General features: G+C 39.5%; 1 protein-coding gene across 3 annotated transcripts in view; it reads right to left on the bottom strand.

The window, feature by feature from the left end:
• The window catches only part of MIA3 (MIA family member 3, ER export factor), a 53,466-nt gene extending 39,983 nt beyond the window's left edge, over window positions 1–13,483 (bottom strand). For all 3 annotated transcript variants that reach the window (XM_008074215.1, XM_021706880.1, XM_008074222.2), the window contains exons 1-3: window positions 13,350–13,483; window positions 6,387–6,473; window positions 1,431–4,257 (exon numbers count right to left, since the gene is read on the bottom strand). In XM_008074215.1, coding sequence (XP_008072406.1) covers window positions 1,431–4,257; window positions 6,387–6,473; window positions 13,350–13,478 — 3,043 coding nt within the window. In that variant the 5' untranslated portion in view covers window positions 13,479–13,483. The remainder of the gene's footprint in view (window positions 1–1,430; window positions 4,258–6,386; window positions 6,474–13,349) is intronic.
• Window positions 13,484–16,058: the final 2,575 nt, after the last annotated feature.

The following is a 16,058-nucleotide window of genomic DNA, read 5'->3' as shown; positions in this document are numbered from 1 at the left end:
CTGGTCTCAAATTCCTGGCCTCAAGTGATACTCCTACCTCGACCTCCCAAAATGCTGAGATTATAGGTATAAGCCACCGTGTCTGGTCTGAGTTCCAGTATCTTTTATTCCACTTACAGGATGACTAATCTACATAATATGATTTACCAAGAACTTTTTCATAAATAAATATATTTATGGCAGAGACTTCAACAACTTAACTTCCCTTGGTAAACCAACCTATGCCCACACAAATAAATGTGCAAAAGGGAATTTCAGTCATGAACAGAAATGTGAAAAGTCCATTCTGCATAGAAGTAACATGAACTTTCTCATACACAAGCATGCTTTTCTGACCAGTTTAGTACAGAGAAGGGAATTCCATGCCAAGGCAGTTTGCCAAGTGCACATACTTTCAAAGTACCTCTAAGAGTCAGAGAATGAGCCCATCTCCTTCCCTATGAGGCTCAGGACATAGTCTAATGGGATCCATAATAAGGATGAGTTTCTTTGCAGCCTAGTATTTTACCCTGAAAATTCATGTGAATGTTGCATTCTTATCCAAAATATATCAACTTTGATTAAGTGCAAAAATGTTCCCCTCCCTCCAACTCTCAGGAAAAATGAATACTTTGGGGATACAAAGTCAGAGTGGTTTTATGTGGCTTTAAGTTCCCCCCTGGTATTCCACCATATGTCTCCCTAGTACTCTACCAAATACCCTCCCTTTCTTTTGTTTGGAAAGCCTGGGTATAGAGACTAAAACATGAAAGTAGGAATCAAAAAGCTTATGTTAGGAAATTGGCTTGGGGTCAATTTAACAAATATTTACTGAATGGCTGCTATGTGTCAAGTGCTGTGTTAGAAGGCTCCTTATCCTCACTGCATCCTTGATTAATCTGAATGCAAGAACCCTAGGACCCAGAAGAACTTAACTGGAGGAAGTGACTGCTCCCAAGAAGCAGGAAAAAACATGTCATCCACAAGAGATTAAATAGGCAGTAATACTGAAGGAGAATGAAGGAACTCAGGCAAGGCATTGATTTAAAAGTTATGTCAGTCAGTCCTTGGTTAGAGAGCAGTTATCTATGTTATGATTTAAAAACTGTGTTCAATAAAGTCTTTTCATAATTTTACTTGAAATCTGTACTTTGTTAACAAGTCTACTTTGTGTATCATTTTCTTGTTTATATATCTTTCTCTTTAGGTTTTTATAAAGTCTCCTAATGCTAACCAGCCTCAACTGTTTCATGGGAAACAATAAGAAATCTCCATCCTACAGAAAAAAGGCAGGAAGGAACACATGGGCTTTCCTTAAATTGTCGTTCCCTTTTAGGCACACTGGAAACTGAACAGAGCGTTACAGATACGTTATGAGGCACTTCAGTGATTCCCTCCCCACAACCTGCTGCTCCAGCCCAACTCTACAAGGCCCCAGGCAAATACCTCACCTTCTGTTGGTCCACCCCAGCCTTCCTCTAGAGGAGGTGCCATCACCAGAGTGGCCGTCTCCCCTTCTGTGGCATGCCTATACATGACAAAATAGATCAGATCTTGAATGTCATTTAGCACTGCAGCCTCTTCCAATATGTTATCTTCCTTTATTCCCAGATCTCTGTTCTTGGCCACATGAGTATTGAGCATTTCCTCTGCTTTGTTCAGAATCTGTGACCCAGAAGCATGGAAGACCTTATCTAGGACTTCCTCCACATTGTAAGGCAGGCTCTCCTGCTGGACTGACTTCAGCTTTAATGACAATTCTTGCAGCAAGGTTTCCAGCACACGGACATCAAAGTACTTCTGGAGCCGCTGCAAAGACTGCTGTTCTGTAAAGAAGCTGCTTATAATAGGCAATTCCTTTCTCTTGTCACCATGTTCTGGCTCTACAGTTGTATGTGGAATCCAGTGGAACAGGTCGTCTTCAAGTTCTTCAGAAGCAGATCCCTGGCTTTCTGTGCCCATGAATTTCTCTATGTCCTCAAGGTGCTCTTTTGAGAGTCCTTCTTCCCCAGGCTCCTCTGCAAGCCCTGGGATCTTCAGATGTTCCTCGGGGTTATCTTTCTTCAGATAATCAGAATCTTTATTCTGGAACACTTCACCTAACTCTGCAGTCTGAGTTTTTGTCTTGTCAGTAAAGTCACTTACTTCGGATGGTGTCAGTGTGCGCCCATCTACCTGAGAGCGCACCTCTCTTCCCACCACCATATTATCTGGTTCCCTGATTGTTTTGTCAATCCCTTTGGCTATGGTTTCACTTTTTTTTTCACTATCCAAAATCATAACAGTTTGTTTGTTTCCTTCAGTTTCTAGATCAGGATTAATGGTCCCTAAAACTATTTCAGGGACCTTCAGATTAACATTTAATGGCCTGTCCTGAATCCCAGGGTTTTTTCCTTTAGACTGTTTTGCACTTACAGCATTTTCATCCTCCAGTAGCTCTTCAGGGGGATAATCATCCTCTTCTGCTTCTGGATTTTCGGTATGGAAACCTGGTACTTCTGAACTATCAGTTTGATCTGTTTTTCCTACTTCCTGTGTGTCCTGCATTGCCCTGTGGTAAACAAACCTGTCATCCAAGGAGTCCTCTTTGACCTCTTCCTCAGAGAGCTTTAGCTTCTCATTCATTTGCTTATTGACAGACACAGATGCATCTCTTTCTTGTTGCCAGGAAAGATTTCTTCCCAGGCTGGGAACCTCTTCTTCCAATTTTCTTGGCAATTCATCTGGAGAAGGGAATCCAGGTTGGGTTTGAGTTTCAAGAACTAGCTCCTCTTTAAATTCTTCATGCTGATGCTCCACTGAAAGCATGTGTGGTTTTGGTCCACTTACCAAGACACCTTCCTCCATGCTGCTGTTGGACACATTACGCTGATTATTTCCCATGAGTGGTATGATACCCAAGGATTCCTGTTTTATCTTTTCTTCTTTCATTTGATTCCCTGCTGCTTTATGTGTGGAGTCACTCTCTGAGCCACCTTCCAAAATCTGTTCTCCATGCTTCTCTTCATGGAGCATTCCTTCTGAGATATGAACTGCTATTTCTTTTAAGTCATTTTCTTTGTTATCAATGGATGATTTTAATACGTCTTTACCCGTTTCGGCAGCTGGCAAATAGCTGGGGTTATTGCTTTGAGTAGAACTGTGCACAGTCATCTCTTCTTGTTTCTCATCCTCTAATTCCAACTCATCTTGAACCAGGCCTGTTTTGGGTTCTTGAACTTTCCTCCCGTTTCCTTCAATGTGAAGTTCTGTGTCCATTTCTGGGTCTCTATCATTATTTGTTTTAGGGACTTCTACCATCAAAAGACCATCATCTACATTTTCAGGGTCAGTATAATCTGTTGTTGATGGTGATTTCCCCTGTTTGCCATCTGGGACTAACTCATCATCATCTTCCTTTTCTTCCTCTGAATTAGTGCTGTCTAAATCCATCATACCTGTGTTTTCTTCACCCCCTGTGACAATGGAGAAGATTGTATCCCCCCAGGTTTTTTGAATATTTTTATCGTCATTTTTGACACCAGCAGACACAGTTATCTCAACCTTATCCTCTTTATTTGAATTCTGCTCTTTATCTGTTGAATATTTGTCAACTCCAGACTTCACCGGAGGTTTCATATCTTCTCCACCTATGAAGGTTAGTAATGGCAGCTCATCAAAGTCTTCCTGACTCTCCTCTTCTTCCTTTTCAATTGTATAATACTCAGCATCCAATTCCTCATCAAAATCATCTTCTAATGAAGTAACAAGTCTGGTTGTCTCATCATCAGATACAAGTGCATCAGCAGTTGAGCCAAATTTGGTTTTCAAATCTAGAGTCATTTCTTTTTTCAAAAGTTTATAAGCATCAATCTTCTCCTGTTCACTGAAGACCTGAGAACTATTGCTGGTTTTGTTGTTTTCGCTCTCTGGCACTTTTAGTTTATCTTGCAACATTTCTTCAAAAGATTCAAATGAAGACTGCTCTCCCTGAGCATTATCTGCTTGACTATTTGCATGGGGGTGGTTCTTCTGAGTCATTAATGGTTCCATGAGATCCTTGGGGTTTTCTGAAAATACACTTGCACTTTCCTCTGAGTCAGCTTCTACTGGTTTAAGTTCAGGTTCTTGTTCCTTAGATACTTCAGGAGATTGTTCCACATGCTGAGAAGTTTTTTCTACAGCTTTCTCAGAATCTCCAGTTGCAGAATCATACAATTTCAAATACCCTAAAAGTTCTTCTACATTATAATTATCAAAATCATCTCTTCCTCCATCAAAACAAACAAAATCTGTCTCCTGTAAGGGAACGAAAAACATTGGTGTGTCACTAACCAATTGTCATAAAAACAAAATCTTATCCATGCTAATGATAGAGATACAGTAATCTCAAATTCACATTTGGCTCTAGAGGGGCTTTTGCGTCAACCCTAGGTGCTGACTGTTCTTGGGTGGTAGGAGTAGAAAAGGCTGGAACCCACTTTCCCATCTGAGTAATATTCCTGGCTTCCCTTCATTCTCTCTTCCCTAGGGGAAGAATGATTCATGTGGTTGGTGAGTCTGCTCAGCCTCATCCCTATTTCCTGTTTGGGACCTGCCAGAAAGAAAACATATTCTGTTCCTCTATACTGTCAATTTTATAGGGACAGTTTCCCTTGGGGAGGTCCCCAGTTCGGTAGCTCTGTCTGTGGCTAGGTAAGTCTGTCTTATTCTAGATTGCAATGTTAGAAATAATTTCTGCACATGAGTCATATTTTCCAAACAGCTTTATCAGTAAATAATGGTAACATTTTGGTCTCTATGTGCCCAACTCCTGGGCCTCTCAATTTGTTTTGAGCACAGGTAGCGAAATGTGAGATGTCATTCACTGGGTCCCCAGCTCCCTATATCTAAGCTTGATGTCCTTGGAATTCGACTCATAATAATCTGTCCAGAAGAAACTAGAAGACCATCAGCTTCTAGTTTCTTTACCATTATGCCCTCCACACCATACTTCTCTGCTCACCCAGCTAGAAACAGACAGAATCACCTGGCTGTCAGTCTACAAGACTTTCTGGTCCATATTTTCCTTGGATTGAGAATGATAATTCAGCTGAAGAAGGAGCTTACTTAGATACAGATGCATGGGAAGTAAAAATGTAAAGGGACAAGGAATGATGTCAAGGAGCTCTCCACTTTTTTATTCTCAGAAAAACAATTTAAAAACAAGATTCTGTAAGGTATTCTGTAAGTAAATCCATATTCTAGGCACTCACTAAGATCTGCTTTCAGGACCATCTGTGAATCTATATTTTTCCTTTTTTCCACTAGTAAGCAAATTGACATATAAGGAACCATAAAGTGAGGGGAAAATTTAAAAACTAACAAAGATAATTTTATTCTCCTAACTAAACTTTCACAATCTTCTGGGGAGACGTCCAGTGTAGCAGGGATGAATAATTGCCTCTTTCTATCACATGCTTTTCTTTCTTTCTTTTTTCTTCCCTATTTTCTTACTATTGAGGAAAGTGTAAAGTGGGAGGTATGATGAGAAGCAGAGTCCAAAACAGGTCAGATCTCTGTGACCAATGAACTGCTGTGTCACACTTGCATCCTAAGCAGTATCTTCATCAGGAGTGGTGATCAATGGGGCTGGCTTTATGGCCCCTGAGATTATTAACAAATTTGAAGCATAGCAACAGCTCTGCAACTTCGTTTATCCTACCAATCTCATCTAAGAACTGCCCTAGCCCAAAAGCCTGCATGCTCTACAGCAACTCCAAGGAGCTACTCCAAACATTTTTGAATGAAGGCAGGCATCAATTACTATAAGTTTTTAAACTTCAGAAAATAATCAGTTGGAATACAAATTCCAGAACACAAAATCTTTTTATTTATAAAACCATTTTAAACCAGTGCACCATAGATAAATGCTTTAGAGAATGTGCAGTCAGTGCCTTACAGATTTGAGACTGAACCTCACCTGAAACTCTCAGGTTCCCTTTTCTAAATCTATAACATAGCTACAATCCCTTGAATCACTAAAGAGTCAACAATAAGAAAATCATTTTAAGTTTGGATTTCTGGCCCAGTACAAAATTAGAGTTTGATTAATTTAACCTGATTTCTATACACTTCAAATGTCTACTAGCTATCTAATGAGAGGTACCTTCTCCTTTTACTTGTAAAAAGAAATTATTCACCTCTTACATTTAATAACTAAATACAAAGATACTGAATTCTTAACTTTTCACATATAAAGGAGCAAAGGAAAGCCCTGTATAAGAGTATACAGCCTTATATAAGAACATCTGCTTCAATATATTAGATAACTATCAGATTATGATAGTTCTTTTTAAAAGTCTTTTCAAACGTTTCTTTCTTTTTTTAGAGGTAGTCATTTATAAATCAATTTATAACTAAGAACAGAAAGGAAATCCACAACTTACATCTGTTGGAGCTTGTAGCTCTTCTTTGGTATATTTATGGACTACCTGGATTAAATCCTTTGGAAAATATCCAAAAATACGTCCAACCTATATAAAAGAGTAGGCAAACAGGCAAATATGAGAGAAATATGTATGAGAAATATAAATGAGAGACTTCTTAGTAGTGACAGGAAATATACAAATATATAGGTAGAAAGATATAACTAACCAAGAAAGCTAGATAATTGCTGTTATAATTACATGAGGCTTATTACTCCAATAAAAATTAAGTACAGAATATTGTTAAGCCAACGTTTCTAAAACCATTGAAGTTTTCTTCTTTTATTCAGCTTAATTCTAAACAAAGGGCACATAAAGTTAGAGTTCAGAAGTAGATAAAAAGATCTGCACAAGAAAATATTATTGTATATCAATGAATAAAACCATGCAAATCAAAGCTGGTTAGAAACACAATTACAAGTAACCTCTAGCAAGAATACCTGCACATTTCATAGCATTGCTCATAAACCAGTACATATAAGTCTTTCTTAAACAATAAACAGTCATGTAAAATAAAAAGAATACAACATTTCTTAAATGTAAGACCACTACAACAAAAGGCAAATACAGTTGACCACTAAACAACACACACAGCTTAGGGGCACAGTCAAAAACCCACAGATAGTTTTTTACTCCCCCGAAATTTATCTTTTAATAGCCTACTGTTGACTAGAAAGAAGGTTTACAGATAATATAAAGTCAAACAACGCATATTTTGTAAGTTATATCTAGTTTATTCTTTTTCTCTTTTTTAGAGTTGGAGTCTCACTCTGCTGCCCAGGCTGGAGTGCAGTGACACACTCACAACCACACCAGCATCAACCTGCTGGGCTCCAGCGATCCTTCCACTTCAGCCTTCCAGGTAGCTGGAACTACAGATGCGTGCTACCATGCCCAGTTAATTTTTAATTTATTGTAGAGACGAGGTCTCGCCAAGTTTTCGAGGCTGGTCTTGAATCCACAGCCTCGGGCAACCCACTCACCTCGGCCTCCCAAAGTGCTGGGATTACAGGCTGAGCCACCGAGTCTGGCCTTATTTTATTCTTACAATAAAGTAAACTAGAGAGGAGAGAATGTTATTAAGAAAATAATAAAGAAGATAAACATATTTACTATTTATTAAGTGGAAGTAGATCATCATAAAAGTTTTCATCTTCATCATCTTCACATTGAGTAGGATGAGGTAAAGGAGGGGTAGCAGAGGCCAAAGAGGTGGAGGTAGTGGAGGGAGAGGTGGCACACTTGGGGTAACTTTATGGAAACACAATGTAATTTCTGTCTGACACCTTTGCTTTTTCATTTCTTTAAAAATGTTTCTATATGGTATCAATCCTTCTTTCACCATTTGCTTTATTTTCAGTGCCCATACCATGGTGGGGGGGGGGGGGGAGTTCATGTTATAAATAATGTAAAAGCAGTCTTGAATAACTGAAACTCTTCTACTAGATTGTCTAATGTCAATCTGTTTTCTGATACCTCTTCTTCTACTTCTTCCTCATAGTCTGCACTGGTTTGGAAGTACTCATCTCCACCAAGTCATCTTCTGTTATTTCCTCTAGTGTAGTGTTAGCTTTTGAATTAGCTCTTAAATTTCTCCAAGACCCATATCTTGAAACCTTTTACCCCCACCTTTTTTGCCATGATTGACTCTGTTGTAAATCTTGTGAAGTACAATATCTGAACACAGTATCCTCAACAGGAATGTATTGTTGTGGGTTTGATGGCTTTTATGGCTTTTTCAGTAATAAAGATACCATCTTCAATGGTGTAATCCTTCCAGACGTTCATGATGTGCTCTCTGTTGGGGTTCTCTTTCATAGCACTGACAATCCTTCCCATAAAATACCATGTGTAGTTGGCCTTAAAGGTCCTTGGGATCCCCTGATCTAAAAGCCAAATTAGAGCTGCTATATTTGAGGCAAGTAGAATATTTTGGTGCCCTTGGTGTTGAACTCATGGGGTACTGCCTAATATTAATGTCAAAAGAACTTTAAAAGGCAGTCTTTTACAGGCAAGGCACTTCCTGACTTCAAAAACAAAGCATCAATGGAACCAATCCAGAAAGCGGGTTCTCACTACTCAAGCCTTCTTGTTGTCCAACCAAAAGACTGGCAGCTGGTGTTTATCTTTTCACTTCAAGAGTCAGGAGTTAGCAGCTTTATAAATAAGGGCAGTCCTGATCATAAACTGACTGCATTTGCACAAAATAATATAGTTAGCTTATTTCTTCCTGCCGTAAATCCTGATACTCACTTTTCTTCCTTACTAATAAATGTCCTATGTAGCACTTTTCCCCCCGGAATAGAGCAAATCTGTATGTAAAAAAAAACCTATCTAAGGTCATTGCCAGACCATCGCTGCCACTGCCAGACCACTGCCATTGCCTTATAAGACTCTGGTGTGGCCCTGTGCTCTTTGAGCTATGGCTGTCACCATGTTTCCTGGCTTTGGCTCCCTTCCTTACCATGGGGAGGTAAATCTTCTCTTTCTTTCTCACTCTCTCTCTAATTTACCTTTTAAATAAACTATATTTCCTAATCTAAAAAAACAAAACAAAACAAAAACCTATCCAAGCAGCTATCTTTTCTCCTCAATGATTTTCTTAATGGCATCTGGGAACTCGTCTGCTGCCTCTTGGTTAACAGAAGCTGCTTCTCCTGTTGTCTCAAAAAAAAATTTTTTTTAAGTCAAATCTCTTTCTAATATTATCAAACCATCTTTTGCTCGCATTAAATTCTCCAACTTTAGATCCTTCTCCTTCCTTTTAAGTTTTCATATAAAGACTTTGATTTTCTCAAATAATATTAGTCTACAGAAATGCCTTTCTTATACCAATCCTGCACCCACATAAAAGCTGCATTTTTAATACTAAATAAAAATGAATTTTACAAAAAGTGCATGCTTTTCACACCTGTTTGACACAGCTGCAGCAATAACTTCATGAATTTCCTTTCATTTATTTTTTTAACCATGGTCCTTATGCTAGATTCATTTATCTTGAAATGGCAGGTAGCCATAACTGCAGACCTCAATCTATAATACATATAAAGTAATTCAACATTTTCTTGTAATGTCATGACTCTGCTTCTTGGGAGTGCTTCCAGTATCACCAGTAGCACTTTGTATGGGTCACATGGTGTCATTCATTTATGGTATTGCACCAAACATGAAAAATACATGAGATCACTTTTTACTGCACTGTGTAATTTATTGGAGAGATGAACTGCTCATGCAGAGATGATTACTATCACAGGACATTTTAAGTGGATACTTGCAACAGTACAGCTCATAGAAATAGCAACAGGAGGTGGCTATGAAATTATTACAATAATGCAGTAGGTACTACAGTTAATTTCATACTGTATCTCCACATTTGTTTACATTTCTCTTGACTGCAAATGGCACCATGTATAGTCTGTAAGTGTTGGTGTAAGTTTTGATAAATTTAGCTTTTTATAATAGATCTGTGTATATTTTATGGTAGCAAATGATAAAATAGACCAGTGTCTCCATATATTTTAGCATTCATACCGTTTTTTTAACTTTGTCAATAGTTCTAGGCTATGCAGCATCTGTGAGTTTTTTCAAATTATCATAAATAATCCCCAAATTTTCCAATGTATTTATTGAAAGAAATTTGCACATAAGTAGACCCATGCAGTTCAAACCTGTGTTGTTCAAAAACTACATTTACAGGCACTGTGAGATAAAATAAAATTACAATGTAATACATACTAATCTACAAATTAAGTTTCAGTTTCATGCAAACTAAAACCTCTACAGACATATTCCATTCATTTTCAGCACTAACAGCTAAAGTATGTAAAATGTGTCTTCTTGAGAAACACACTATCTTTTGCTAGCTACTGCCTGAAAGAGGGCAGTAGATTCCCAGTCATTAAAGGATACTTACATGTAAATCAAATACACAAAAGAAAAAAAGTCTATCTTATTACTAATTCATAAAATATCTCCAATACATGAATGCTCTTGCTTTATCTGAAAACTATCACAAAGCTATCTCAGTATTAGTAGAATACTGCTATGAAGATTAGATAAAGCAGGGCAATTAAGACTGCACTATTGACATATAAAGTCTGAAACTCTAAGAAACCAAAAAAGACTGTAGAATGAAAACTAAGAAACAGAAACGGGAATCATTTTGAAAACTAAAGAGAGAGTGTTTTCAATTTTCTAAGTATAAGTTTCATGAAATGATAGGGGAAACTAAGGAAAAATACACTTCTTCTGAGGAAAATTTTATTAAGGGGAAATCTGGAAAAGGGAAAGAAATCAGAGATATATGGAGAAAGGAAACACTGTACATTTATCTTTGCTTAATCTTTGTCAATTGAGACTAAAGGTTATAAAAAATTCCATATTTATACACTGGGTAATATCCCATTTCTTACAATCTAACAAAAAAAAGTTGCAGAATCATAAGCCCACATGACTAGAAGTAATGTTTATGCCTAATTTTTTTTTTTGAGTTGGAGTCTCACTCTGTCACCCAGACTGGAGTGCAGTGGCCACTCCCAGCCTCTACCTGTTGGGCTCCGGCGATCCTTCCTCACCTCAGCCTCCCAAAGGCGCGGGATTACAGGCTAAGCCACCGAGCCCAGCTTATGCCTAATTTTGCTTACATATGTCATCCCTGCCAAGGTACTGTTGATTTGATTTGGGGAGAGGGGGAGAAGCACAGTATTGTCTCAAGAGAACAAATTCTGCATAAGCTACTAAATGGACAAATATAAGTAAGTGCCACTATCCTGTAAGGAAATACTCAGAAGGAAGATGGATAAAACAGAGCCCTTTCCTCAAAGACTTTCTGACTTCATCATAAGCACACAAACTAACCGCAATAAAAAACAGTAAAATAAATGCCACATGAGCAGTGCAAACACGGTGCCACCTAAACAATGAGTAGACAGCAAAGATCTCTTTTGGCTGGATGCCAAAGGCAGTGTTCCTCTTAAGAAGGCAGGATGAAAACTCCAACCCGGAAAGATTGGCAGGTGATCTAGAGCTGAATATGGTCATGAGCACAAAACTGTGGCAGAAGAAAATGCGGTCGGGTTCATTTAACCAAATGCTCAAAGGCAAGAAGAGGGAGAAGAACTGGCTGCTCTATGAAAAATGCAGGCAAAGGTACCACCTGGAAGAACATTTCTGAGAATAAAGATGATCAAGAAATCTCATGTAGATTTGAAAGAAGGAGAATAGATTCTTCTTGGTATGGAATGAGTCAATTAGGATTCCACCTATCTGTAAGGATTGTACCTGACAAGTTAGAGTTTAAGATTCCTTCCTAGGAACCTGGAATGCCAACAGAATGAACCTATTTTTTTCCAAGGGGATTTCTTAAGCCTTATTTTCTGTTGTTTGCTTATTTGGTAAAGAGAGTGAGAACTTTCTCAGTTGAGACTGGGTATTATTTCTCTAAGTTGGGACTGTCATAAGGACATCAAGACCCTTAAGTAAATAAACAGTCCACATGTCATGTTTCTTAAAAATAAAGGACAATGACTCATAAGATAAACTTCTCAAACAGAGCATGCCTAGTGCTTTCTTTTCTTTTCTTTCTTCTTCTTCTTCTTTTTTTTTTAGAAAGTAGGATTTATTAAGAAGACAGAAAAAGCTCCCACAGCAGGAGAGGACCTGAAAGAGGTTGCCCCTTAGTGTTTTCCATTTTTAAAATTAAAAGCATCAAAACATGATGCAGTCATAGATTGTCATGTCTGGTATCACAGTCCCTACAAAACCAGCTGGGACTAGAGCCCCTAAGGAACCTCCAGAAAAAAGCAAAAGGATGACCCAAAAGTTGCAAACAAAAATAAGAAAGTACACAGAAAATATAACAATTTGCTTTTTCTTTTTTTTGATTCAGGTCTCACTCTGTTGCCTAGGCTGGATGGAGTGCAGTGGCACAATCACAGCTCAAGGCAGCCTCTGACTCCTGGGCTCAAGTGATCCTCCTGCCTCAGCCTCCTGAGTAGCTGGGACTACAGGCATGTGCCACCACACTCAGCTAGTTTTTTTTAATTTTTATTTTTGTAGGGACAAGGTCTTACTATGTTGCCTAGGCTGGTCTTGAACTCCTGAACCCAGGCAATCCTCTGGCCTCAGCCTCCCAAAGTATGAGAATTATAGGCATGAGCCACTGTGCCTGGCCCATTTTGCTTTTTTAACAGATGATGAGGTAATAGTTCCCAAGAATGCCACTTTTTCACAAAGAATAATATTTTTAAAAGAGAAATATACCAAAAAAAATCAACTTCAAACTTGCATATCTTGTACACAGTTTACAGGATTAAGTCTAATATCCATGAATTCTTCCTTTTTATTTATTTATTTGTTTGTTTGTTTGTTTTTTGAGTTGGAGTCTCCCTCTGTCGCCCAGATTGGAGTGCAGTGGCCACTCCCGGCCACCGCAGCCTCGACCTGCTGGGCTCCAGCAATCCTTCCACCTCAGCCTTCCAAGTAGCCGGAATTATAGGTATGCGCTACCACGCATCTACAATAAATCAATTTTTTGACTTTTATTGTAGAGATGAGGTCTCGCCAAGTTCCCCAGGTGGGTCTCGAACCCACGGGTCTCGAACACCTCAGCCTCCCAAAGCGCAGGATTACAGGCTGAGCCACCGAGCTCGGCTGAATTCTTCCTTTTTAAAGCAATGGAGTCAAGAATTTTCAGATTTTGACCATTTCAACTTTATACATGTATGGAGCATCCTTCAGAAACCTCTGCTGAGCCCCTACTCTGTGCAGACCTAAGGCATAGACAAGAGACAATCATTTTTTCATAGTCTAGCAGAGAGGACAGGTTACCCCCATCAAAGACCCCAAGAAACAGTCATTTAAGCCTAGAGAACTTAACAGGCCAGTAAACAGTAAGCAAATAAAGTATGTCAAAATTGTACTTACACTTCCTGCCCAAACTTCAGGTGATCTCCCTGCCAGTTTATAGTAGACATACACAGGATCACCTTTTTTAAAATTCACAAAACGACAATCTGGGCCAGTGAAATCTTCTAGAGCCTCACCTCGGTACATTAACACTGTATATAAAGAAAGGGGGAAAATAGCCAGATATCAGGATTCAGCTTTCACAGTCCATATTGATTTATCAGGAAATATAAGACTCCCACTGTAAACAACAATCAAGATTTTCCAGTACTCTCTGGAATCACTTTCAATCCATATGTTCATAGTATCTAAAATTCTTAGCATTTTATTGTTATAAATTACAGCATATCCTGCAAGTACACAGAGGAAAGGGAAACCTATTTTTCTCCATGGATAGTACTGAGGAATAAAAAACAATGTGTCTACTAACACATGGCTGCTCTCCAGTTAAACTCCTGGCTCCCTATTCAACCTTCTAGTCCTCAGTCTTTTCTGTTTCATAATCATAAAAAGCTTCCTTTGCAAATGGGTAAATGCAAGTGTAGATCCTGACTAGCCTGAGCATGGCTACATGTAGAAGTGATAGGGAAGTGAGAAGAGCACCCAGGAACTCCCAAGAGGTCAATTAACTTGAACTAGCCACTAAAAGGCACTACCCTTTAAGTGGCTGTAACCACTACGATGCAGCAGTAAACACTGTCGATTTCATTTGCAGCCAAGTTGTTCTCTCTGTACAGCATCTGGATAAATTAATGGGAAAGGCTATCTTTCACACCCTATTATGGATCCATTCACATCACAAGGCAATATTTTCTGAAAGTAAATATTCTTGACTGTATCCAACATTAAAGTTTCAAAACAAAGGAAAAATACCCTTGTTTATATTTTTCTAAAACAAAACCAAAAGTGGACATCTCACTTGACAGGGACCAAGTAAAACTATGAGAATAGGTCAGTAGTTACCTTCATGATTAAAACACAGGACTTAAATCACACCTGCTCTAGAAACTGGTAGGAGCAGTTATTTTTCTTTTTGTTAACCAAATACAGTTTCTGATGTAAGATGAAATGGACAATAAGTGCATTTAAGTAGCAGAGACAGAGGAGGACGAAATGGAAATAATACTTTTTCTAAAAGCCAATAAAATACATTACAAATGTGTCTTTACATATTCAAGAAACAAGCATATAGATTTGGTGGGGGTTATTTACTTTTCAAAGCTAAAATCTGATTATTTTTCAAACGTGCCAGCTTCCTAATTCAGATATAATTGGGTGAGAGGCCAGGCTGATGGTGATGGACAATTTAGAAGGTTGGAGGTCCTATCAGAATTGGAAATGGCAATGTTTCTCCTGCTCCCCCCTAGACTAGATCATGGAGGATTTAGAATAGTGTATCAAATGACAGCTATTTGACAGCTATAGATCAGCTATTTGAAAAGTATACAAGGATACTTCACACACACACTTTCCTAAACGCTTTATACAACACAGACCCAGACCTTGCTCCTGCCCTGGCCTGTTGTGCTGGGTTACATCTGTTTGGACATACATCTTGTCTTAAGTTATGACTGTTGGCCCTTCTAACACTACATCTAAGTACTGAGAAAGCATCAGTGATGTGATCCTCCAGGTAACTTGTATTGAGGAACCCAGACAGGATAGCAAAGAATAGCAAACAGTTTCCCATATCCAGTGGCAAATGAAAAAATAGACTGGTTTTGCTCCGAGAAAATTGAAGGGGAAAATCGCGGCGGTTGGTCTGCGTTTATAGTGCTTATGACGTCATAGAGTTACCTCTAGGAATGGCTTCACACAATTTAGCGCTCACCTCCTTTCTCTTCCTCAGTTGTGTTGAAAAGATACAAACGCTTCAAATATGAAATTTGTTTTTGATAACACCAATTTTAATATAAATAGCTGAACTGAAGGAAGCTAAAGACTTCTTCGCCTTCTTAGAATGAGCCGTTTTCTATATGTATCGCTTATAATTTATGGAAAACCGTTTCTGCAGCAGAGGTAAGTTACAAGATTATGTGAGATGGGCTGTGAGGAACTGATGGAGTGACCCTGGTCCAGCAACACACAGGAAGAGGCTCCAACACCACAAGTGGCTAAAGCTAAAACGGGTTTGGCTTATAGGACCCTTGAAATATTTAATACTATTATTGTTGCAATAACCCTTTTCATCTGCGTCTTAAGATCTGTGCCCCCACCATCGCCCACCTCCAATCCGAAAATGAGGAGCAATTCCGCTTCCTGCGCACAGAAGGGGAGGCTGCCGGTCCCAGGTGGCCGGTGCAGATTCTCGGCCTCTTTCCTGCTGCCCTGCCTGGCAGGTAGCAAGGAGGCTTCCACGCACTGAATTGAGGCAGAGTCGGGGCGGAGACCTCGAAATACACTGAGTGCCTGGACTCTGGGCTCGTCCCAAACCTCAACTCCATCCCCAGTTCAAAGGGCGGTACGATCCCAAATCCCAATACAGCAGAAGGGCGAAGGGGCAGCGTCCGTGAGCCTTTCCAGAGCAGCCCCACCATCAACCTGCCGATGGGAAGACGCGCACCGAGCCCTTGGCGCATCCGCCCGAGGACTGCACCCGCTGAGGTCCCCGCGGAGGGGGCAGGAATGCGCTCGGCCGCAGCGTGCAGATGGGGGGCAGCGCAACCCCGGCGACCTCGGAGCCCGGGCGGATCTGGGGGTGGGAGACGCTGTGAGCTGCCCCCGGGG

The sequence above is a fragment of the Carlito syrichta genome, unplaced genomic scaffold (assembly GCF_000164805.1).
Source record: "Carlito syrichta isolate Samal-C Ts95f unplaced genomic scaffold, Tarsius_syrichta-2.0.1 Scaffold116229, whole genome shotgun sequence".
Lineage (NCBI taxonomy): Eukaryota > Metazoa > Chordata > Mammalia > Primates > Tarsiidae > Carlito > Carlito syrichta.
The sequence above is the reverse complement of the archived record's forward strand: the minus strand, read 5'-3'. Positions and strand labels throughout refer to the sequence as shown.